General features: G+C 48.3%; 1 protein-coding gene across 3 annotated transcripts in view; it reads right to left on the reverse strand.

Annotated features, from left to right (window-relative positions):
* Positions 1 to 4951: 4951 nt before the first annotated feature.
* Positions 4952 to 25707, reverse strand: part of MTMR4 (myotubularin related protein 4) — a 62556-nt gene continuing 41800 nt past the window's right edge. For all 3 annotated transcript variants that reach the window (XM_051635692.1, XM_051635691.1, XM_051635690.1), the window contains 12 exons: positions 22088 to 22201; positions 13953 to 14140; positions 13554 to 13682; positions 13135 to 13246; positions 12500 to 12695; positions 11845 to 12030; positions 10925 to 11095; positions 10648 to 10802; positions 8392 to 9628; positions 7906 to 8016; positions 7555 to 7643; positions 4952 to 7166 (listed from right to left, as the gene is read on the reverse strand). In XM_051635692.1, coding sequence (XP_051491652.1) covers positions 6989 to 7166; positions 7555 to 7643; positions 7906 to 8016; positions 8392 to 9628; positions 10648 to 10802; positions 10925 to 11095; positions 11845 to 12030; positions 12500 to 12695; positions 13135 to 13246; positions 13554 to 13682; positions 13953 to 14140; positions 22088 to 22201 — 2866 coding nt within the window. In that variant the 3' untranslated portion in view covers positions 4952 to 6988. The remainder of the gene's footprint in view (positions 7167 to 7554; positions 7644 to 7905; positions 8017 to 8391; positions 9629 to 10647; positions 10803 to 10924; positions 11096 to 11844; positions 12031 to 12499; positions 12696 to 13134; positions 13247 to 13553; positions 13683 to 13952; positions 14141 to 22087; positions 22202 to 25707) is intronic.

A 25707-nucleotide genomic window follows, 5' to 3' on the forward strand; every position in this document is an offset into this window, starting at 1 on the left:
CTCATGTCCAGGGTGGAAAAAGCAGCTCATGTTGAGAGAGGACAAAGCTGCACCGTGTGACAAATCCATACTTGAGTGTCACTGGCATAATTGGTCCTAGGCTATTTATACCCTCACACCAATGTGTCATCATGACTATCACTTGGCCATCTTGGATAAGCCAGTATTTTAAAAAAATCATGAAGAAAAGACAAAGGTTAATACTTGCAAGACAGGAAATCACAGAATGTTAAAAACATAATTACTATTGGAATTGGCAGATCAAGCTTGGGTAGGTCAACCCTTCTTCAACACACATCACTTGCTTTGTCCTCTGTGAGGAAACAATGAAGTATATGCATCAGGCTGTAATGAAACAGGAAGCCCCTGCATTTTTACTGCAGATCTGTTGATATTTGATAAGCCAGGCCCCCCAAATAAGGTGCAGAATCCACTAGACCTACAGAAAGCATTAACAGTGAGAACTGCAGTGATCTTTCAGAAGACATTTCTGAGGTGGGGCCAGTCCCAAGAGTCACCCTCGTTTTCCTCAAGGAAACCCAGGACTGCAGAAAGCTGCCTGGGACAAAGAGGTGCAGCTGTTTCCCAGTATTCCCATAGGATCAAAGTATCTCTTTCTGACCAGGCATGGACATTATTGAAAGTTGGACGTAGGTGTGTTAACTCAAAGGAATTATGGTGAAGTTACGCCAAAAACCTACAGAGAATAAACCACTGCACTGCTGCTACCCTGAAACCAAACGTGAATTACAAACCTGCCTGTTTAATGCTCCAGGGCTCTTTGAAAAACACATTGGTAAGCCAGGTTACTTTCACTTTCCCAAGCAGACCAGTTTTGACATTTACATCACTCCACAAGTCCATAAACCTACAGCTCATCCATGCAGTCTCCTCCTCTTTCCCCTGAGTGCAGTGGGCTGCACTCACCTGGACAAAGCTGTGCTGGGTGCTCCTTGGAGCTGTGGGACCAGCACCACCAGCCATAGGATCTGTGTAGGCAGGTGGGACCAGCACTGCAGCTCCCAGAATTCCAACATTGTCATCAGGCTTCCAGAATGTGGATTTGGCATGCAGATGTCTATTGCTTACTTTGACTAAACGTTTCAATAATCACACAGTCAACTACATTGCAGAAAGGTGTTGTTAACTCCCAAGTGACTTTGAGACTGATTTCATCATCTTAAAAAATATGTATTCTAACATACGGGGACATATATTACAAATATATCTTGTAAAACGGTCAAATACACACACATAGAAACTTCAGCAGCAGCCTTTAATATCTTAACATCACCTTCTTGATTTGGCTGCTTGACCTTCTCATTTCAACATACCTCAGGAAGCAGATTCCCATAGGAAGAGCTCAGACGTCCACACACACATACACTGAAATTAAACAGTGATTTTATTCTAAAAAGCAACTTTGTAGGTGAGACAGACACGAGAGACCATTGTAGAAAAACACTGAAAAGTGTCACTGTCCCTATCTTTTGAAAAGCAAGTGTTTTCCTACCTGTTGGGCAGCAGGCTTGGCCATAGTGCCTTGGAGGTTGCTGAGTGTTGGAGGGACAGCAGCAGCTGCTCTAGACCATTGCTCCAGTGGCAGAACTGAGGTGACAGGTCAGCCCGTGTACGTGACCTACAGCATTCACTTTTTCTTCCCCAAACTACAATGCTCTGGAGAGCAGTGAGGAGCACAACCCTCCCCATGGACCAAGTTTCCCTCGAGCAGTTTTGGAGCAGCACCACTGCTGCCTCCACAGCTTAAACACTACTTGGGAACTGCAGTTTCCTTTGGCAAGTGCCTTTGCAGCCATTAAAAAAAAAAAAAAAAAAAAAAAAAAAAATTATATATAAATAATATATAATATATATAATATACATTATATATAGTAAATATATATGTATTTTTTAAAAATATATAAATATATAAAGTGAAAAAATAATTCTGCAAGTCTAGATGAAATCAGCTTTTATATCTGACCACAAGTGAGGATGCACTGCTCTTTGCCACTACATAAAATTTTCCAGCTTGTTTTTGAACAGTATGACTACTTCCTTACATGACAGGGAGCACTTTACAGCCACAAACAAGCAGAGGAAGTTGCAAGGATAAATACTTTGTCCCACGACTTACAAAGCCTGACAATCCTCTCCCCAGCCACAGCTCAGCCTTATGACACTGTCACCTCACCTGAGCACTCCCCTTGGTGTGGAACACCCCAGGAGGGTCACACAGCACCTGGCTTTGCAAGGCAGAGGTTGGCACTGGGGCTCAGAACTGACTGGACACTCAGTAAGAATTGGGCAGAGACACAGCAGTAAAAACTGTCCTTGTAAAATTGCACAGCTGGCCTAAACTTTGTGAGACTGGAGCTGGATGCTGCTTTGGGCAACTGTTTTTTGGTTGTTTGGGGTTTTAAAATTTATTTTTATTCCAAACATACTGGCAGTTTGGCATATTAGTTTTAACTTAGGAGACACTGAGATACCCAAGGTGGCATGAATAAATGGCAGTGCCCAAAGTTCATTTTCCCAGAAGCCTCACAGTTTGAGAGAGAAATGCAGAGTTTATCTCTTACCTCAAAACCCAATGGACAGAAACCCACCTTCAGAAAGCCTCTGTTCTTGTCTGTCTCTCTCCTGCTCAGTGTTCTCCAGGGCTCAGGGCTCACCAGGCAGCCACACATCACCTTCTTTCATAATCAAGGCTTAGTGGATGTCTTCATAGCCTCTGCAGTTTTAGCCTTGTCCGTTACTGGCTTAGCAGCTGAAGGACACCAACCATCACAAGCTTGACCAGGCTTCTCACTACACCTAAATCTAAGTTTATTTTGTTCAGTGACTAATGAGCTTTTACGGTTCAGCTGCAGCAGCAGGTCTGGCTGTTGATTTGCTTAAGAATTCCTGGCAGTGAAGTGCACTGACAGGGGAAGGATTTGATTGCACCAAACTGTGCCAGGTTTGGACACATTTCAGTGCACATATAGATTATCTCAGCCTGAATGTGTTGGCAAATTATGGCTTTATATTATTTAAATTCTGATGCTTTGTTCTGTGCTCAATAATCCTGAGTATGAAGTGCCCATTGCTGGCATGGCCACTCTGATCTTGAGACAGACATTCTCATGAGTGTCTCCAGCAAGATGCCCCATCCAGCTTGGTATGCCCAGGGGGAAATCCTGCAGGAGCATTGCCCCAGCAGCCAGCCTGCAGCTGCCTATTGACAAGACATTGAAGTGTTAAGACCAGAACCTGGAAGGTACTCGATAGATTGTCCTTTCTTGTCAAAACATTGCCCATCATCAACATCCAGCAACGTTGCCTCCAGAGATAACCTCCTTTGGTGTGGCACTTTCAGCTGCAATGGTTGATTTTGAAATGTGACAAGTGACCTTGCTCCTAACATTTCTAATACAATTAAGCATTTAGGCACTACCTGTCTGACATGAACACTGACCTGAGCAATGGGAGTAGTTTACCGGGGATCTGCTCAATTTTAAGATCCCTGGATGCTTTAAGTTGAGGATGGGCTTTCTGAAATGTTCTCTCGAGCTCCACCACGAAGTATGACTGAACTGCATCACCCTTGGTGCATTGGGCTGACTGAGAACAGCCCCCTGTTGTCACCCTACATAGAGGAACAGCTCCATACAGCCCACCAGGTGAAACATGGTATAAACTTTTTGGTGAAGACCTAGTGAATGCTGCCTCACAGCTCTTCCTTGGAACAGGAAAGGTCCTCACCGATTCATTACGGGAGAGGCTGGAAGGGGCTGCTGTCCTGGGTGGCTGTAGATACTTTACAGAAAAGAGCACGGGGCTTCAGAGTAGAAGACACAGTGTACTTTGTGTCCTACCCTTGACTCTTACGTGTGAGATCATAGAACGGTTTTGGTTGGAAGGGACATTAAAGATCATCTAGATCCAACTCACCTGCCATGGGTAGGGACACTTCCCACTAGACCAGGTTGCTCCAAGCCCCATCCAGCCTGGCCTTGAACATTTCCTGGGATAGGGCTTCCACAACTTTCCTGGGCAAGCTGGGCCAGGGTCTCACCCTCATGGTGAAGATTTTCCTTCTAATGTCTCATCTTGATCTCCCCACTTAGTTTTAATCCACTCCCCCTTGTCCTCTCACTCCCTGCCCTTGTCAAAAGCATCTCCCCAGCTTTCCCGGAGCCCCTTCAGGCACTGGAAGCTGCTCTAAGGTCTCCCTGGAGCCTTCTCTTCTCCAGGCTGAACACCCCAACTCTCTCAGCCTGTATCCAGAGCAGAAATCTCCAGCCCTCTGATCATCTTTGTGGCCCTTCTCTGGACTGTCTCTAGGAGCTCCATGTCCTTCTTATGTTGGGAGCTCCAGAAGTGGACACAGTGCTCCAGGTGGGGTCTCATGAGAGTCAAGTAGAGGGGCAGAATCATCTCCCTTGACCTGCTGACCACGCTGCTCTTGGTGCAGCCCAGGACACAGCTGTTTTGGGCTCCAGTGCACGTTACTGGGTCATATTGAGCTTCTCCTCCACCATCACCCCCAAGTCCTTCCCCTCAGGGCTGATCTCGATCCGTTCTCCCCCCAGCCTGTATATGTGCTTGGGATTGCCCCGACGCAGGTGCAGGACCTGGCACTTGGCCTGGCTGAACTTCATGCAGTTTGCACGAGCCCACGTCTCCAGCCTGTCAAGGTCCCTCTGGATGAATCCCTTCCCTCCAGCATGTCACCTCACCACACATTTTGGTGTCAGACTTGCTGAGGGTGCACTCAGTGCCACTGTCCATGCTGCCAATAAAGATGTTAAACAGCATGTCCAAACCCTTGGGGAGCACCATTTGTCACTGGTCTGATTCCTAACACACCCTAAAGCAAGGGAGAAGGTGGCAAGTAGCAGCAGCCTGGGCAACACCGTGCAAGAGAATTCACCAGAAACTAAAGAATGGGTCCAAACCCAGCAGCACTAATATAGAGATTTTATTGTGACTGTATTGAGTGGTACAGCACATGTTGCTTGTCACAATGCCATCAAACTGATTTCAGAGTTTTTGGCCAGCACATTGTGACACTGACACTCACAAGAGCTAAAAGCAGTTTGCACTCAAGTCCTGAACAGGAGGCCCAGGAGTACCTATTTTCAGGCTTCCTTCTTGCTTGCAGACATTCCAACATGTGCAAACAGGAGCAAATCCAATTCCTTCTGCCAACCCAGTTGTCACTCTTCCATGTCTGGCAATGACTGCAAGGTACAAGGCAGGGGAGGATCTGAAGCCAGATGCCTTCTCCTCTCAAGCCATATTGGTGGTTCCCAGGACAGAAAAGAAGCAGAGTCCAACTAAGTACAGGGTCTTCAGATGGTGCTACCTTTGCTTGCGCTCAGAGGCTGACATACCAAAGTGCAGGAAAGAGTCATGATTCCACTCCCTCTTGTGTATATGACAAATCATTAGAAAAGAAAAACTGGGAGATCACAACAGTGTAAAGTACTTTGCCTGGTTCGTACACCAGGGGTCCTCACAGGTCCTCACACACATGAAGTCTCAGCTCATGAGGTGCAGAATGTATCAAACATTTTCATTGAGCTGGAAAGAAAACCTGCCTTTCTGCAAGGAAATGTCCCATGTTCAGATTCTTCTTCCTCACTAATGTGCACAGATTCCTTAGAAAGGAGGCAGGATGGATATTCCCAAAGGGATCTAGGAATTAAAAGCCCACCTGAAGCTCCTTTTCTCTCTAAATCCTTTTCCTTAGAACGCATTGGGATTCCCACTCTGTAGTGTAAAGAAGTAGAGAGGCAATTACAAGTTGGCAACTCTGAACTTTGACCACTGTACAGGAGAAAGAAAAGGAATTAAAATTCAAGAGGCATTTTAGGTAGCACTGGGGCAAGTCAGAGAGCTTGTTTCCACCACTGAACAAATGCCACACGTCATGTTTGTTGCTGTAGCTTGGCTGTACATCCTCAAGTCCTCAAGTGAAAAGAACAGACCAGAGTGTCTGTGTCAGCCCATGTCCTTCCCCACCCCCATTTTGGTATCAATGCTTCATTCTCCCTTCTTCGGGTTACATTAAGTGCACAGAAATATATAGCAGCATTTGGACTGAAACCCTCACGTACACCAGACAGCACATTCCAGGAGGTAAAACAACACATTATGGCCTATGCCCTCAAGGTATCAAGTTTTCAGGATAAAGAGCAGTAGGAAGTGGAGAGTTGAGGGCAGGGAAGGGGAGGAGGAGCAACACAGGAACACAAGTTCTGTTTCCATGCCAGGAGAGGATCAGGGTGCCATTCCTGTGTTAGCACCAGGCCATGACACTATTGCAGACAAAGCAGATGGGCAGAGCAGAAGTGAAAAAGCTGATCTCCCATCTCCCCACAGTACTGGGAGTCAAGCGTGCTCACCAATCCCAGCTGAGCATGAAAACAGGCAAAATCTGGTCAGCTCATTCTCAGCCAGATGAATTTCTCTCTGACACTCAAGAGAAAATCAATTAGTGATGGTTAATGAGTCTTGTTCACCAAACTGATCACAAATCACACTCATGGAAAGAGAATCTACAGAATTGCTCCAGGCTGAGGCCCTTCCAGAGCACATGGTACCACCTGGAGCTGCCCTCTTCCTTCTAGAGCAGCCTGCCTTTGTAGGGGGGTTGGTTCTAAACATGTCTTTCTATTGCTTTGGGGGTCCTTTGCACAGGCAGTATCTGCAAAAATGTTGCTTTCCAGCCCACAAAAGAGGTTGTAACCCCCTCTTTAGCCCTAGGTTGTCAGACTACAATGTATGGGCCTGCCAGTACCAGAGCAGGGGGAACACACCAAACTCTCCAATCTCAGCTCCTCTGCTCCAGACTGACAGTAAGACTGCTGAAGACAGTGCATTCAAGCTTGGTGTTCAAGTGTTGCACCAATGGCCTTCACAATGACACTGGAGGCAGAGTCACTGTTCAAACCCATGAGAGAAAAGGCTGGGCTTAGACAGGTCCCTTGTCTGGCATTCAGCTGGAAGCTGTGGCAATGGGCTTCTTCAGATGCTGGCTCATGAGCTCCCTGGCACGAGACACTTGGATGTGGTCATAACAGAAGTTACAAACGAGGACAGGGTCATACAGCTGCTGATCAGGGATAGGCAACTTCAGATGGCAGCAACCAGCACAAAAAACGTTCCCACAGTTCCTGTCAAGGAGAAAGAAAACCAGTGAAAAGAGAGCTGGCAACACGGTAGGAAAACTCCAGCAAGCACAAAGGACCCAGCTGGGGGCAAGTACCAGCCTTCCTTGTTTCTTAACACATCCATGGTAGTCTCCAGTGCAAGCTGACTAGTTAGCACTAAAAAGGAATTAATGGGCACTGCTATCCAGGAGAAGGACCGAAGGCCTTGGAAAAACAGAAACAAATGTAGAATGGAGATCTGCAGGGAATTTATGAGGTCTGGCAATTAAAGGAAAGACCTAAAACTTTCTCCTGGGAGCTGTAGAGAAAGAACATCACAGACAGGCTTTTGTGAGGTTTGTGAGAAACAGGCTGAGAAGAAGAGTAGAACTAGAGTGAAAATATTGTTTACCTGCAGTGATGCCTCCGTTTGGCCAGCCAGAATTCACAGTCACAGTTAAAACAGTGCGAAGCCATGTGGTCTGGAACCCACCGTGTGACCTAAGGCAGACACCAGTCATCAGCTTTTAGTTTGTGACCCAGCAAGGATCAGGTCTCAGGACTCCAGCACAGGTTGAGACATGGCTTTGAACCACAACAGGCTATCCCAGAACAAGTTCACCCCCCAGCAGCAGAGACAGGTTCAAGGACAAGGGTGGCTGCTCTCTGCTTTGCTTCCAAGCCCACTCTCTGCTGCTGTAGCCACCAAAGTCACCCGCCAGGAAAGAAACATTCTCTCCTGCTGCTGTAGCAGGTCACGTACCTCAGTTTCCTTCTTATCTACAGGCTCCCAGCTCGCTTCTGACAAGCAGTCTTCACTATGATCAGAACAGAAATCCTCAGTGTCGCTGCTGTCTGATTCCTTCAAACATGTCTGCAAAGAGGGACCACATCACAATCCCCTCAGCTGCCTCAGTCACTGCATCAAGGCATTCCCTGCCCTGGCCACATTCAGTGCTTATGAGGGGCTTGTGGGGGACTCCACAGCTCCCCCCACAAGGAGGTAAAGCACTCATGACCATGTAGGAGCCACTGCTTGGCCCTCAGGAAGCAGAGGTACCTCTGGGTGGCATGAGGGCAGAGCTCATGGACAGGAGGGAAACAGGGCTGAGGAAATAACCTTAACCACCCACTCCAAAAGTATAAGCTGGAGACCTGGGGGTTGAAGAGGGCAGTGGGCGGGGGACACAGGGACCACTGCTGCTGGAGCCCCACAGCCAGATGTGGGGTATTAGAGGCTGCTACTTACAAAGTCATCCTCGTAGTCCATGGGGGGCTCGGCTGGAGGAGCACAGAAGTGGCGGATGTCCAGCCGCAGCTGCAGGTCCCGCACCTGCCGGCGCAGCTGCTCCACCTCCTGCTTGTAGCTGGCCTCGATCTGCCGCAGCCTGAGCTGAACCACATCCGTGGGGAAGGGGAGCCCGTCATCGTCCAGGTAGAGAGGAGGCACAGGGGAAGGACATTTTGGTAGCATGTGCTTGGGGGGAGCGGCTGCTTGCTTCGGGTGGCAGGGCAGCCAGGAGCAGCTGGGCTTCCCCGCGGGTCCTGCGGAGTGCGTGCCCCCCTGGCCGGGGCAGGCGGAGCCCTTTGCAGCTTCCCTGGCAGAACACTGTCCACTGAGGCACAGGCCTGGTGCCCGTAAAGATTTGCTGCTCGATCTCTTGCTACAGCAGCCATAGGAGAGGAAGTGCCTGGCTGCAGGCTCCCCACCGGGGAGTGATGTCACCATTCCTTGAAAACTGTCCCAGTTGGAGCCCAGGAAGGAGAACTCGCTGCTTTGGCTCTGGGAAATGGGTTTGCACCACTGCTCCAGTGGGGCTCTGCCCGGCTGGCCTGGCTCCTCACAGGAAACACTCCCCGCTTCACCTTTACTGGTGTCTTCATCTGAGGAGGGGATGCCTGGGGAATGGCCCAGGATGTCCTGACAAGGGGCACTTGGTGCCAGGGACTCCTGGCTGGGAGTATCATGGCAGGTGGTGTTTCTCTTGGGGCAGCCTCCTCCATTGGTCACCACACCAGTAGTCTTCAAAGGTTCCTGGGGACAGGTTTCTAACTCCTTTCCAGAACTAGTGGAAACCCTGTCAACATTTTCCTGTCCAGAGGCATTTGGAGCTGGACACATGCCACCCAGTTCCTCCGTGTATGTTCTACTTCCCTTTTCTGCCTCCATGGACACACTGCATGCTGACACAGAAGCTCCATTGCTCGGTTGCTTGCTGTGCTCAGCAGGCCTGGGACAAGCACTGCTGGCTTGCAGGGGAGCATTTGCCTCCTGCTCCTCCACCTGCCACGTCTCTCCTGCAGCCACCACACTGCCTTCGCCCAAGTGCACCTCAGTCCCCTCAGGGGTGGTGTGCCAAGCTTCCAGGCCTACCCGGACCTCCTGACAGTGGTTATTCAGGTTGGGATCACTGGATGTGCGGGTCAGTGGGCTGCTGGAGTCACAGGCTGAGAGCAGGTCATCCATAGATCTTGTCTTTGGTAATCTAGAACCCAAAACCAAAGCAAATCTCACACTGAAATTCCTGCAACTTCCCTCATTTCAGTTGAAACTGAGATAAGGGAAATGTTTCACAGAATCATCAAGGTTGGAAGAGACCTTCAAGATCATCAAGTCCAGCTGCCTACCCTACAACCCCCAACCATTAAACCATCTCCTGAAACACCACATCTACCTGTTTTTTTAACACCTCCGGGGATGGTGCCTCCACCACCTCCCTGGGCAGCTGTTCCAAGGCCTCACCACTCTTTCTGTGAAGAAATATTTCCTAATATCTAATCAGAACCTCCCCTGGTGCAGCTTGACCCCATTTCCTCTTATCCCATCACTCATCACCAGGGAGAAGAGCCCAAGTCCCACCTCACCACAACCTCCTCTCAGGTAGTTATAGCCAGCAGTGAGGTCTCCCCTCAGCCTCCTCTTCTCCAGGCTCAACAGCCCCAGCTTCCTCAGCCTCTCCTCATCAGACCTGTTCTCCAGACCCCTCATCAGCCTACTTGCCCTTCTCTGCCCCCTCTCCAGCACCTCAATGTCCTTCCCATCCTGTGGTGCCCAAACCCGCACCCAATGCTCCAGGTGCAGCCTCACCAAGGCCAAGTAGAGGGGCAGGATCACCTCCCTGGTCCTGCTGGTCACACTATTCCTGATGCAGGCCAGAATGCTGGTGGCCTTCTTGGCCACCTGGGCACATGCTGGCTCATGTTCAGCTGCTGTTAATCAGCACCCCCAGGTCCCTCTCTGCTGGGCAGGACCAGGGTGGGGAAGGGCAGTGCAGCAGCAAGGGCTGAAATGCACAATGCTGCAGCATGGCCTTTGCAGTCTGACTTTGGGCACAGCAGGGACCTGTACAGGTTCTTCTCCAAGTGGCTGGGGAATGTATAGAGCTCTTGCTCTCCACAGGAAAGATGAGAACAGCAGATAAAACAGAGGAACTGCAATGAGCAAGGAAGGAAAAAAGGGCCTGTGGATAGGCAGCACCCTGGGCCTGGAACTCTGGGCTCTTACCTGTCCAAACATCTGCCACTGAACTCCTGACTCTGAGATGCGTGGGGTGGGTAAATGTCCATGTCATCCTGTCCCAGAGGATGTGGTGAGGAAGCTGGGAGATACACAGCTGCCCACACGTGCAGTGCTCGCACATGGCACACTGGGTGCAGCACCTGCAACAGCCCCGCAGGGTAAGAGATCAGTGCAAGAGGAGACCCCCACACCTCTTCCCCACACAGTCCCTGGTGCCCAGTAGGCAAAGAGCCTGGAGAGCTGGGCCAGGAGCTCTACCAACCTGCTCAGACCCCGGCATATAGAGAAGATTGTGGAAGTTCTTGTTGCCAGCCCGCAGGAGGGACCACACAGAGCAGGTCCGCTTGTAGATGTTGTGCATCTCTCGCTCGCAGGGGCTGTTGCCAAGGAAGGTCCCGTAGAGGCAGGAGTATGTGTGCTGCACCAGCTTCACCTGCAGCATCAGAAGGGGAACAAGTGTCAGGGCCACTGGGAAACTTCATCCACATCTTCCACTCCTCTGGGCAGGCTCATGCACTTCCAATCCAGCTGGTGACCCCACTGCTGTCCCCTCCCCACAGAGGGCAGGACAGAGAGGGAATAGCAAAGGAATCACTTAGATGAAAGTGAAAGCCACAGTCAACTGGTACTGTACCCATCCTTCTACAACCCTAATCTGTATTGTTGCTAAGACAGAGATTAATAGCTATTATTTCCCTTACTGATTTTTTAAATATTTCAGACTCTTATTGCTCTGAAATATGCAAATCAAGCTTTTAATCAAACCAATGCTGCTGATGGCATCTGAATTCACTGGACAAGAAAAGGACCTGGAGAAGTGATTCACTGAAACCAGAGACCCTTCCTCACTGTGCAACCTGCCTGGTGCTCCCAGGGGACAGTGCACATTGGGAGGAGGAAGAGCCTTCGAGCAGGGAACAGAAGCATCACACACACAGAACCAGGTCCAAACATGACAACTGAAGGCAGGGCTGGACCCACACAGTGCAGGTACATCAGGAAAGCCAGAGGCACTACCCAGACACCTTCCCATTTGTAAATAATTCTTGGTTTCTTTCAACTACAACACTGTAAAATACCATTTTCACAATATTTTCATATAATGAATATATAATATCAGAGGACTTCCCTCTGCTCACATCTGGCAAGGGATTAAGAAATGTTTGCATGCATGTTTCTTACCAAAAAAGCTTCGTTAAATTCAAAGAGGCAAGGAAATTGCTTCAGAAGCTGATGAACAGCATCCAGCCACTGCAGAAAAACTGGGCACTGCTCGTTCTGATCTTCAGCCTTCTCCTGGTGACCACAGCGATCACCAAACTTGTGACCAAAATCCAGCCAATCTGATTCAACAAGCACCTGGAAGCCCTGTGAATAAAAGGGAAAAAAACCCCAGCTGAAGACCCTTTGGTGCAGGCATGCAGCAGGACAAGCCAGCCCCATCCTCCAGCAGGGCCAGGTAAGCTCAGGACTTCTGCAGGGCTGTAAAGGAGCCTGCACCAGTGCTTGGTTTGGGAGCAAAGCTGCTGAGGTGTCAGAGGTTTCCAAACACAAACTAACAGCTGTTCTTTCTACACAACAAACAGCTTGGACAACATGCACAATAGAGAGGAAGGAAGAAGCTGAACTTTGAAGGCAAGACCTTGTTTTCCACAGCACTGCACCAAGCTGGGCAGAGAAGCGAGGCACAGTTCACCAAAACCAGGCAGGAAGAGAACATGAAAAAACCCAACACCTGCAATGGCAGCTCTGAAACATCACTAAGCTTATTGCCAAGTTCAGTCCTGCTCCTTTCTCTGGAAACTGACATGAACTAGCAGCACGGCACAACTCATACCTCCATGGTCCTGTAGTAAGGGTCCAGAAGAATCTTTGCCAGGGCTACAATCTGCGGAGTCCTGTCCCAGCCGTCTGAGCAATGAACCAGCACCGGACGCCCGTCTCTGTCAACTGCACTGGAGACCAGCACTGCTGCCTTCAGCATGACAGAAAGGTGCTGCAGCCACTTGGTACTCTCCAGGGCTGAAAGCCAGCTAGGAGGTGTGCAAAAAACAAGAGAATGGTTGCTTAGATCTCCAGTACAAAATAAAATAATATCTTTTAAGCTGAATCTTTTTGGAGTCATGAAGGAAAATTAGTCTTTCCTAAAACGTGCTCAAAAGGAGCCAGCCAGCCTAGGAAAAGTGCAAAGAATCCAAATTCTAATTCAATTTTTTTCCCAGAAACAACTATATTTTAAAGACACTCAGAGGACACACACATCCAAGTGCCACTGAGGCAGTGCTACAATAATCCCCTTTGGATTCCTGGGGATGAAGATAAGCAGCACTCAAGCACTGTGAGCACTTTCCTATCCCTCCTCCCTTTTCTGAGGTAGAAACTGGGGATAGGAAAAAGGAAAAGGGAGAGAAAACCCCCCTAGGACACTGAGAGACACGGACACGGTGCCACACTCAGAGAACAGCCACTCACTTGCTGGGGTCTGGCACCTGGCTGCAGACGGCACGCAGATACTGGAAGCTGTTCCGGATAGAGTGGATGTTGGCCATGCCCATGAAGACAACTTCACAGTTTGGGTAATACTCTGAACACAACAAAGACAGCAACATTCAGAGAGAGCCGGTGCCACAGCAGCAACTGCTTCCACAGGATTCGTGCAGCTCTCCCCTCAGCACCATTTCTGGTCTCCAGGTGAGCAGTTTTTCTACAAGAGCCTTGCAGGCCAGTAAGGATATCCCTGGAATAACAAACTTTGCACGGGGGAGAAGGGGAACATGCTACCAGAGACTGAGCACCAAAATGCTGATCTGACCCCCAACTGTGCTCTAGGACCCACTCCACAGAGCAGGGCCAAGAGGAAGATGTTCCGGGATGTGCTTCATCCTCTGTACCTTCACATTCGCAGCCGCCTCCCTTGGCTCTGTTGGCCACCGCCGCAGTGTAGGACCGAGCGTCAAGAATCAGCAGCTTCTGAGGAGTTCCTGCATTCTCCACACCTGAACATGCAGTCAGGGACGAGTCTGCAGAGACAGCACGGACTGAGCCCCCAGCACCTCCCTCCCCCCTACAACAGACCCCTAGTGCCACACAATGCTGGCTGTGCACAAGACCAGGGACCCGTCCCATGCACCACAGCCGAGGTGTGATGGGGCCCAGGTGATCCACCTGGGTATTGCAGTGAAACTGGGCACTGCAACAACCCTGTTGGCATCACCAGCACCATCCAGGTGTAGGAAGCCCCGGGTAATTCACACATTCCATAGTGGGTGGCAGGGAACGAGCTGTCTCACCGAAGTCGGCCTCGCTGCTGTCGCTGCTCCCGGCATGGGGCGCCCCTGCAGGTGCCTTCCCCCCAGGGTTCAGAGCACAGGCTTTGGCAATAGATGTCACAAGATACTCATCGTCAGCATTTCGCCAGCCCCACCAGCTGATTTCTGGCTGGCTGCAGCGCGCAATCACTGCCCCATTGCGCACGTGTCTGCAAAGGAAGAAAGAGCCTCATGAAGCCCCCAGAGAGATGAAGAGCAACCCCCACAAACTTCACCTGCAGTTGGCACTTCTACAACCCTCCTCACTGCTCTATCTAGGCTAGGTTAGATGTTAGGAAGAAATTCCTTGTTGTGAGGGTGGTGAGACCCTGGCCCAGGTTGCCCAGAGAAGCTGTGGCTGCCCCATCCCTGCAAGTGCTCAAGGGCAGGTTGGATGGGGCTTGGAGCAGCCTGGGCTGGTGGGAGGTGTCCCTACCTATGCAGGGGGGGTTGGAAATAGATTATTTTCTAGGTCCCTTCCAACCCAAACCATTCTGTGATTCTATGATCTACTGCATTTCCTCTTGCATTCAAGCAGTCACACAGAGCGTTTCAAATAACCATTATTCACAGAATCATCCTGGTTGGAAAAGACCTTGAAGATCATCAAGTCCAAACACAACCTAAATCCACCAACCATAACTTAATCTACTGTCTCAGTGCTTAAATCATGTCCCTCACCACTATATCTACATTTCTTTGAAACACTTTCAGGGATGGTGACTCCACCACCTCCCTGGGCAGCCTGTTCCAGTGTCCAACCACTCTTTGGGTAAGGAAATTCTTTCTAATATCCAGTCTAAACCTCCCCGGCACAACCTCAGGCCATTTCTTCTGGTCCTGTCATTACTCACTTGAGAGAAGAGCTCAACTCCCACCTCCCTACAACCTTCTTTCAGGCAGTTGTAGAGCAATGAGGTCTCCCCTCAGCCTCCTCTTCTTCAAATTAAACATTCCCAGTTCCCTCAGCCTCTTCTCATAGGACTTATTCTCCAGACCTTTCACCAGCTTGGAAGATCCTCTGGACCTGCTCCAGCACATCAATGTCCTTCTTGAAGTGAGGGGCCCGGAAGTGCACACAGGACTGGAGGTGCAGCCTCACCGATGCTGAGTACAGGGGCACCATCATTTCTCTACTCCCGGTGGCCACACTATTCCTATTCCTGATGCAGGCCAGGATGCTGGTGACCTCTGTAGCCACCTGGGCAGCCTTCTGGCTCATGTTCAGCCAGCTGTCCACCATCATATTCCTAACAGCAGCAGTGACACTGGGGCTGTCACTGCATCATGGCAGTGAGGAACAGGAGCTGCCTGCGAGCAGCACTGGTGCAGCTCCTGGAGCTGGAAGAGCTGGCAAAATGAGCCTGCAACGGAGCAGGCTCTGCAGTGCTGGCAGGGGCAGCTGCTGGAAAGAACCAGTGCCAGGAGATGCTGGCAGCCCCAGGGTCAGCTGCTTGCAGGACCTCACCTCCAGCATTGAAGACTGTGCTCTGGGGCTTGATTGCCACCAAACCAGTCTCTGCAGCAAGGGGGACACTGCCAGCTCTTACAGCCATTAATATACTCAAATATTGTTATATTTTTACTTACAATAATGTACAAATACTTATTATTTTATATAAACATATAGTATATAAATTATTGCCTATAGAGATGTAAATGTGAATATATTAAACCAGAGACGGGAACTTTAAGTAATTATGGTTGTACTTTGGGAAAGCAAGAGTTATTTTAATGCTGTTCTGTTCTCCCATTCCTCCCTGGACAGAGCCAAGTTCATCTCAGTGATGTCCAGTGGTAGGACAAGGGGCAATGGGTGCAAACTGGAGCACAGGAGGCTCCACATAAACATGAGGAAAAACAACTTTACTGTGAGGGTGACAGAGCCCTGGGACAGGCTGCCCAGAGAGGTTGTGGAATCTCCAGGTGACCCTGCTCTAGGTGACCCCGCAGGGGGGTTGGACTGGATGATCTTTCGAGGTCCCTTCAAACCCCTAAAATTCTGTGACTCCATGATCCTTTTTTTTTTTTTTTTTTAAGTCCCTTAAATAAACCACTTCATTTATCACTTGTAAGTTAGAAAGATTAGCTTGCTCAGGATCAGATTGGTTCATTTCAGGGTGGAAGCCTGAGCTGTTTTTTCTTAACAACCCCTAAAAAGTGAACCCTACCCTGGCTGCTGCTTATTGACACCTGGAAGAAGGCCTGAAGTAGGGAGAAGTGTTTTATTTTTCACATGAGTCCACTAGTCAAGTCTTTCACAAATGGCCTGGAAAGGGAATGGATGATTAGGTGACAAAGGTGCTGGTGATAAAGAATTATCCAGAGAGTCTGTGGCTGCCTATAAAAAGTTGCAAAGGATCTTGTGATACTGGGTGACAGAAGCAAGAGTATGAAATTTAGTATGAACAAATGAAAAATAGTCACAGATTATCAAAATGTAACCCAGGCTATTGACAGGGAGCAGTTGGGTGCAAATCAGCTGCCAAATCTCAGACTTTGAAGTCACTCTAGAGCTCTGAAAAAGCCTCAGCTCAATGCTCAAATGAAGCAAGAAGGTTAAGACTGCTAGAAAAGAATAAGGCAGAAAACATGATGGCCCCACATCTTAGGCATCTTCAGAATGACAGAAATTACAGAGACAACTTAAGTAAAAAAGGAAACAACTCACCGTGGCAGAAGAACAAGAATGGATGAGAGCCACAAAAGGTCATTAATAATATTAAAAAGTGAGTTTGGAAGATTAGTCTATATTTTTTCCCAATGGAAACCCAGATGAGCACTGGAATGGTCACATTTAAGAAAAAGAAATATTTTTGTGGAGAGCAGACAGAACAGACAGCAACACTCACTGCCACAAAGTATGAATTGGTTCCAAAATACAAAATGACCATGAAACACAATCACACAATTTCTCCTGAATATCTGTTGCAAGAAATCCAAGATACCAGCTGCTCCAAAGATGCACCAGAGCAGAACACCTGCATACCTGTTCCATTAGCTAGGAACTCAAGATGCTATTCCTGGTGCCCAGCCCTTCTCAGACATGATAATAAAATGGGCAGCCCCACACCTCAGTTCTTCACAACACTGCTTGCCCCTGCCCATCCCACCACCACTCCCACAGCACCTCTTTAAAGGCGAGATGGAGAACAAAGATGTAGATAAAGCTCCTAACAAGCCACATCCAAGTACTTTTTTTTTTTGTAGCTCAGCACCTCTGAAAAAGTTGCATTGGTGGCCAACTAGGAGCCATAATGGTCTAAATCCTACAGCACACTAGCACAAGCCTCAGCTCATCACTCAGGGATGGTTTATCTGCCCATGAGGGCTGTCAGAGACACTCCTGAAGGTATCTGTTTCTCACCCTGCCACCCTATAAGGGGCTCTGCTGTTCCACAGAGGATCATAGAATCATAGAATGGTTAGAGTTGGAAGGGACCTTAAAGACCATCCAGTCCAACCCCCTGCATGGGCAGGGACACCTCCCACTAGACCAGGTTGCTCCAAGCCCCATCCAACCTGCCCTTCAACACTGCCAGGGATGGGGCAGCCACAGCTTCTCTGGGCAGCCTGGGCCAGGGTCTCACCACCCTCACACTAAAGAACTTCCTCCTGATCTCTAACATAAATATCCTTCTTTCAATTTAAAACCATTGCCCTTTGTCCTCTCACTACAAGCCCTTGTAAAAAGTCCCTCCCCAGATTTCCTGCAGCCCCTTCAGGCACTGGAAGGTGCTCTGAGGTCTCTCTGCAGCCTTCTCTTCTACAGGATGAACAGGCTCAACTCCCTCAGCCTGTCTCCAGAGCAGAGCTGCTCCAGCCCTTGGATCATTTTCGTGGACTCCTCTGGACACATTCCAACAGGTCCACATCTTTCTTGTGTTGGGGTCACCAGAGCTGGACACACTGCTCCAGGTCAGGTCTCTCCAGGGCAGAGGGGCAGAATCACCTCTCTCCATCAGCTGGCCACACTTCTTTTGATGCAGCTCAGGATGTGCTTGGCCTTCTGGGCTGCAACTGCACGTTGGTGGCTCCTGTCCAGCTTTTGGTCCACTAGTACCCCCAGCTCCTTTTCTACATGGCTGCTCTGAAGTGTGACCTCCCCCAGCCTGTATTCATATCTTGGGTTACCTCAGCCCAGCTGCAGGACCCTGCACTTGGCCTTGCTGAACCTCATGAAGTTCACCTGGGCACACTTCTCCAGCATGTCCAGGTCCCTCTGGATGGCATCCCATCCCTCTGCCATATCGACTGTACCACCCTGCCTGGTGTCATCAAGGATGACAGTTCCTGTTGATGTTATTTGCTGTTGGGCAGCACAGCAAGAAAATGCATTGAGGCTTTGATGAGCTCCCTCCAACAGTGGTGGTGTACAGCCTCTTACCAGCAGCTGACACAGCCTGCAGGAATGGCTTTGCTTCTCAAAGTCCCCTTATTCTCCTGAGGCAATTTATCAATAAGAGGAGAAAAATGTGTGATGGTTAATGACATCTCACAGCTAATACTGACAAAGACTTAAACTGAAGCCTTCCACATGTTCAGCTAAGTCAAAATGCTGTGGGGTCCCTTTCAGTGCCCTCCTCTGCTGCTGTTTTGTTTTGCAAGGTGACTTACAGTGCAGTCACTCCCAGGAGATATATTCCTGTCTTCAGGATCCCTGAAGGGTGGTTAATGCAGACAGAAGTAAAGGCTTTGTTTGTACTACTATAAGAAACAGAGCCAAGGTCTGCACTTAAGCACTAGTCTGTGATCATCCCATCCTGTTTGAGAACACACCCACAGATTTTAGCCTGTGCCAACCAGCCCTTTCCCAGACAGAACCTGAGCACATTTTTAGGAAGTGCAGGTGCTGTGCCAGGGACTGCTTCCAACAGGCTCTCTGGAGAAGGCTCTGAGGAGACCTTAGAGCACCTTCCAGTACCTGAAGGGGCTCCAGGAAAGCTGGAGAGGGACTTCTGACAAGGGTACGTAGTGAGGGGACAAGGGGGAATGGCTTAAAACTGGAAGAGGGGAGATTTATATTAGACATTAGGAAGAAATTCTTTGCTGTGAGGGTAGTGAGACACTGGAACAGGTTGCCCAGAGAAGCTGTGGCTGTGGCCACCCATCCCTGGAAGTGTTTAATGACAGGTTGGATGGGGCTTGGAGCAATCTGCTCTAGTGGGAGGTGTCCCTGCCTATGCAGGGGGTTGGGACTAAATGAGTTTTAAAGTCCCTTCCAACCAAAACTGTTCTGTGATGCTATACAAAGGCACTGGTTTGGGGTGCAGAGGGTAGAAAATCAGTTTAGCTGTGCAAGCCACTTGAAGTAGGAGGTAGCCAGCTTAACATAACACTACAAATGTTGCCAAAGAGCCGTATTAAATTCAGAAAACTTCATGGTAGCACCAACTTCTCAGCACTGCAACAAATTTTGGGCAGGGGGCAGCTTTGAGGTATCCAGTTGCAAGAGACATAGTGACATGCCAATAAACACAAGGAAATATGGCCAGCACTGATGAGCATGAAGTCATCAGGAAGCACAAAATACAGCAGGTGCCAGTGGGCAAACAAAACCCACAAGTGAGCTTGCATGGAGCTTCCCAGGTCAGGGGAGCACCCACAGCTTGACTCTGTGCTCTCTTGCTAACCACCTCAGCACGAACATTTCAGTTATTTTGTTACTGGGGATTTTTGTGGACATTTTCCTCAAAGAAAAAAACTCTTTTCTTCAAACAAGAATGGCAAAAGGTGCCATAGGGTTTTAACTTACATGGATGAAATTATTCTTTAGGGATCCCTGGTTTGGTTTTCATGTCTTGAGACCCTTTCAGAATCAAAAGCTGGAGTAGGAGGTGCCTTAGTAGTTTATCAGCTGAACTTTTACTCCCAGATTCATTCAGAGCACAAGGCTAGAGCACACCTGATGTTTATTACATGCCATTTAAACCCAAAGCCATCACCCTGAAAGCATCAACTTGTATCTTTCAAGTCCCTTTACTGTTATTTTATCCACTATGCAAAGTCAAGCAGCTTAGCTGAAAACACAAGGGCTGGGAGCTGGTTTCCAGAGCTGTCACCTGAAGTTTCCCAACTGAGAGGTACGTATGTGAGTGCTTTCATTTCCTGAATCTCTGGCTTAGGCTTCTGGCTTCCTCTGGTATGGCCTGAAAGCCTGAGATCAACTGTTCAGCCCTGGGGCTGGAACAATGTCCACAGCTTCCCTGACAGCCACTGTGGCAGGGACATGGGCAAAGGCTGAGTGTCTGTGAGGAGCTCTCTTGCTACCACAGTCCCCAAGGTCTCCTGAGGGTGGCTGTGCAGACAGAGTAATAAGGAGAGTGGCTAGCATACAGTGCCTGTCTGCTGCTGTAGTCAGCTAAATAATTAATTGCATCCCTTGTGTTGTTTTAAAAGTGAATTGTGCCTGGAGGCTCCTGCATCTCTGCTGTGCATCTCCACTGAGGACTCAAGTGGGGACCTGAATTTTTTTAAGGAAAACAGATCTTACTCTAACCCAATGCATTCAGCCCTGTTCCTCAAAAGCTCAGAAGTGAGCTCCTGTGGTTACCATGTCCCTGGGATGCAGGCATCTGAGCCTACTTGTCCACTCTCTCCTGAACTATGAGAGAGGAAGAAGAGCTGAGTGTGAGGCTTTTCATTTCCACCTTTCTCCTTCCCCACAGCATAAGGCACTCCAGCCTTGGTCCTCACAGACCCTTCTGGCCAAAAGACTTCAATCTTGAGAGCAAGGGAATGAGAGATACATATGGGCAAGCACTTGTCCCATCCTGTAACATCATCCACCAACATGTTCTAACCTGATCCCAGGCTGCAAAGAGTTAGAGCTTAGATTGTAAATTCCTGCACACCACTGCAGCGATATTATAAAGCCAGGAGCAAAATGATTGTTAGAGTAGCAAAAAGACACAGCTTTGCACTCAGCTGGGGAGGCACACTGGCACAGCCTCCAGCCCCAGGACACTTTTAGCAAAAGTAATCACAAATACAATTAACTTCTTGGCTGATTTGGCTGCAAAAAGGGAAAGACTCCATACAACAAGCAGCACTTGTTACTACTCTGCTGTGGAATTTACTTCTCCTAGAAGAAAACACTGTGTTTTGCCACCAACTAACAGCAAGCCAGGCAAAATGAAGATGCAGCGACATGTAAATTCACTGAGTTTGTTTCCTGCTTGTTGTACTTCCCAGGGCTGTCCTTTGCTGTGCAGCTCTGATATTTTAAAAGCTTCATATACTCAGATTTAGTAACTGCTAACACAGAGTCTAAGGCTAGAAACCATAACGTGTGTTACACTGTGTGCACTGACTAGATGCACCTATTCAATCAGTCTCTGTTTCAATCATGTCAGTTTCCTAGAAGTTATTTTTTATTAGAAACCACCCCCCTTCCCTGAAAAGCCCTGCTTTATTTGCTGCCTTGCCTGTTGCATCCCCCCTGCATGGATTGTTTTTGGCAGGCTAACCAGGCAATAGCTTCTCTCTATATCTGCCAGCTATTCCATCAATAAAGTTAAGCCATGTGCAAACATTTCAATCTGTTAACTAAATAATGTCTAATTCTCAGAACTCAAACCAGAAGTGATTTGCACTTGGGTATTAAAAGGTTCATCACACCTAGCTGAGAGCAGGGCCAGAAAGCAGGCTCGTTTTGACCAAGACTTCATTTCAAAGTAGCAGCTGAGCAAGTACCAATTGTGAAAAAGTTGTCAACTCAAAGAAAGCGAAATATTAACTTGACACAGTGTTCTGACTGTATCTTCCATAGGAGGAAAGTGACCCCCATCTTCAGACCTAACTGAAAGCAGGGAAGAAGGAACAGTCACCAGAAAGTTTTTCCTCCCTTCTGGAGAACACCCTGCCTTACCATTGCAGACCGTGTGTCCAGAGAGGCTAATGGGCTGCTGGGAGGAGGAGGAGTCCTGAGAGCAGCATGTTCTCAGGGGGTGGGCTAAAGGAACAGGCATCATGAGGACCAGACAGCAGCTGTTGCTGTTCCCCCTGACTCCACAGCCTGTCCTCTGCTACCCTGGCTTCACAGCCCTGTGCTCACACCAGCGAGAAGGGCAGCTGCTGTGGGTTCAGGGAGAGCACAGTTTTGGTTTTGGGTTCACCTGTACACCACCACAGGGATCCTTTTCCATGATCTAAATGAAGCAACGTTCTCCAGCTCCTTATCGGTGATCCAGACGGGGACCAGCAGCTTCTGGGGATAACTGGAACAAAGCCTGGAAAAAAGAAAGTATGAAGGCAAGATGAGGACTTGGAAATCAAAAATCTGCACCAGAGGAGCTGTGCAAAGAGAATGCAGGAGCAGCTCACGTTTCCCCAAGCAGGACTTAGGCTCTTCTTCTTCATATCTGTCCCAGTACAATTGAAACATGGGAAAAGTGACCAAAAAAATGCTGTCAGGAATGAGCTGAGCGAGACAGTCTCCTTTCAGCTCAGGCCTCACCTCCAGGCCCACACTGAGTACACCAGGACTTCCCAAGAGTGCCTTTAGAACATTCTCTGGATTCAAGAATTCATGAGGGAACAGGCCTTAATTTATGAAGGGTTGTGGTTTCTGGGCACTTGCAAGCCCAGAAACACAAACAGCTCCTGGGAGATGATCATCTGCTACTTTCTGACCAGAAAATGGGTCACCACTGATAAGCTTTACTATGCATGGAAGACATAGCTCTTGAAGCTCTGGGGAAAGGGACCTGGGGTCCTGGTGGACAACAAGCTCAGTATGAGTGAAGTGTGCTGCAGCAGCAAAGAAGGCCAACATGATGCTGGGCTGCATCAACTAGGGCTTCACCAGCAGAGATCAAGAAGTCATCATTCCACTTTACTCAGCACTTCTCAAGCCAACCCTGGAATACTGTGTTCAGGTCTGGTTCCTGCTGTACAAAAAAAGGTACAGGCAGACTAGAGAGGGTCCAGAGAAGGGCCACAAAGATGATCCAAGGACTGGGAGGACAAGCTGAGAGAACTGGGTTTGTTCAGCCTGGAGGAAAGAAGGTTCAGGGGAGACCTTACTGTTCCAGCACTAAAAGGGTGGCTCCCAAGAAGATGAAGACTCCCTGTTTACAAGGAGTCCCATAAAAAGATGAGGGGTTATGGGTGCAAGTTACTCCAGTCTCAACTGGACACCAGAATAACATTTTTCAGTATGAGAACAGTCAGACATCGGAATAATCTCCTGAGGGAAGTGGTGGATTCCCCAGCACTGGACACTTTTAAAAGTCAGCTTGACAAGAAGCTGGGCCACCTCATCTATACCGTGTTCCTACCTACAGAGGTTGGATCAGATGATCCTTGAGGTCCCTTCCAACCTGGCATTCTATGAACTCTGCCCAGGAAGATGGCAGTGGTGATTCTGTGATCCCTCCCAATCTGGTCCCCTGGGGAAGAAACTCACAGTTAATAGCAGGAGCACCTAACCCTTCAACAAGCAGAGCTGCAGTACCACAGGAGTCCCACATCCAAGGGAAACAAAGTGTAAAGCAGTTTAGATGAAATGGAAATTCAGCAGGTGGGAAGTGAGGGAGATGGGAAGAATCAAAAAAAGGCAGCTCAGGCAGACAAAACCCTGCACACAAGGAGCATCAAAGAACTTCTCCAGCTGTAGGCCATAACACACATCATTTAGAAGGAATGTTTCAGGGCAGATAGGAAGCAAACTGATGGGGGTGAAACTATCCAGCCAGCAAGCTCCAGAGGCTGGCCTGGTGTTCCCCTGAACCCAGGCTCTCCCCTTGATGGTGACAGGCGTGACAGTGCTTAGCACTATATATTTTTTGATGCTAGTGTGGGCCTGCCTGCCATGTCAGAAGATGGCACTTCACAGGGTGTCCAGACAGCTCCTCAGAAAGCCCCAGACAGAAGGCCAAGTTGGGATGAAAACATCAGGGTGCAGAAGGAGAATCCAGGAAGCAAAATTAAAGCTGTCAGGTGAGAAGCTGAAGACCAGGATGACTGTGGTATGATGTCCAGTCTTGGTCATCTCTGAAATGCCTAAGATTCCATGTGCAAAGCTGGTCATGAAATTAGAGAAGTATTGAAGTGTGACTAAGCATAAAGGTATGTGGAAGAACCTGTGGAATAGCTGAGTCTATACAAGAAGAATGGGGTTCACTGAAGTGAGAACAGAATCAGTTCCCAGGCACTTCAGATGAAACATTACAGGAGATGTCCAACTAAAAATTAGGACAGGTTCAGGAGCATATCTAAGAGTTAAGTCTCTAAACCTCTGCAGCCTTAGTAAAACAGTGAGACAGAATTAAGTAAAATTCAGGTAGGAAACAGGACAACCTCAAGAAGTTAAGCCAAATTTAAACAGGCTATGAGGTCAAGACCAACAGACCTGTGCTTCTAGGCTAGAACTCAAAAAAATAAAACTAGAGGAGCTGAAAATTCCAGGATAACTGTGTATGTTCACTTAACAGCATCTTAGAAACTTGATACAAGGAACATTACTAGTGTTACCCTACATGTCAGAGTACAAGTTTTGAAGAAAGACTGAAACAGGTTGAGCTAGTGATAAGAGTTATCAGCATCAACAAGCAATGCAGAATGTGGATGGATTCAAACCCCAAGCCTAAAGGGAAACAGCAGAGCTTTGGAGATACTCTACCAACCACCAGGGCAACAGTAACAACATCCAAGAGGCTGGAAGAGATGCAGAAAGGCTGCAAGGGCAGAAATTGCCATGAGAAACTTGCACTGCTTCCACAAAACATGCATAAGCACCAGGATAACACATGGGACAAAGGTGACAGACACCATCAGCTGCTTCTTGGTACTACCAGCCAAGTAATACAAAAGTACAGAACTCTTTCTCTGGTTCTAAGCTGTTCCAAAATAGAATAACTGAAAAAATCCCTTTGTTACTATATTACAAAACACCGTAGAATTCAATAGTATTTTTAAAGGGGACAAGGCTCCTGTGACAGTAACAATAACCTCCAGAACAGGGGAGCAGGGGAATCTTGCAGATGATATGTTGGTTATTTAAATGTGCTATTAATATTAAAGCATCAAAAGATCAGAAAGAGCCAACAGAGTTAAACAGTGTGCAAAAGAAGGATTTTTGGACACCCTGCAATATTTCCAAAGGACGCAAATCTTTGCATTAACTGTGCACCTAAATTAAAAACTAACAAACAAACAAAAAAACTTTATCAGTAAAAAGGAGACATGTTGTGCAGGTTTTGAGAAATGACCTGTTAAAATATTAAAACTCCAAAGACCTTTTTCCATCACCTTGGAGGTATCAGCCTGCTACCAAATCTGAAGGTCTGACAGACCAGCAAGATCATTGCAGAAAATCAAAACTCCTTGTGCCAGTCCTCACAAGAAGAGAGCTCAGAGAAGCTCCCAGAGACACAAGAGACACAAGAAGAGCTTAACACAAAAACTTCTACAGGGGACAATGCAGAACAATCTGCTGGGAACGAGCAGTATCTAGTCACCAGGACTAGGTAACACTCAGCATTTCTGCAGCAACCCGGATGTGCACCACATGAATGATTAACCAAGGTGTGTAAGCTATTGCTTACATTGGCTTGGGTGCCAGATGAATGAAAGGTGGCAAACACAGCATCAGTTCTGCAGAAAGGTCTCTGGGGTGAAAACATGGGAAACCACTTCAGTCTGACTCTGTGCAAAGCAACTGGCTATTCCAGTTGGTGAAAGGGTAGAGAGAGTGCACTTTGGGAAGGGTCAACACAGCTTCTGTGGAGGGAGC

Source organism: Apus apus, chromosome 18 (assembly GCF_020740795.1).
Source record: "Apus apus isolate bApuApu2 chromosome 18, bApuApu2.pri.cur, whole genome shotgun sequence".
Classification (NCBI taxonomy): domain Eukaryota; kingdom Metazoa; phylum Chordata; class Aves; order Apodiformes; family Apodidae; genus Apus; species Apus apus.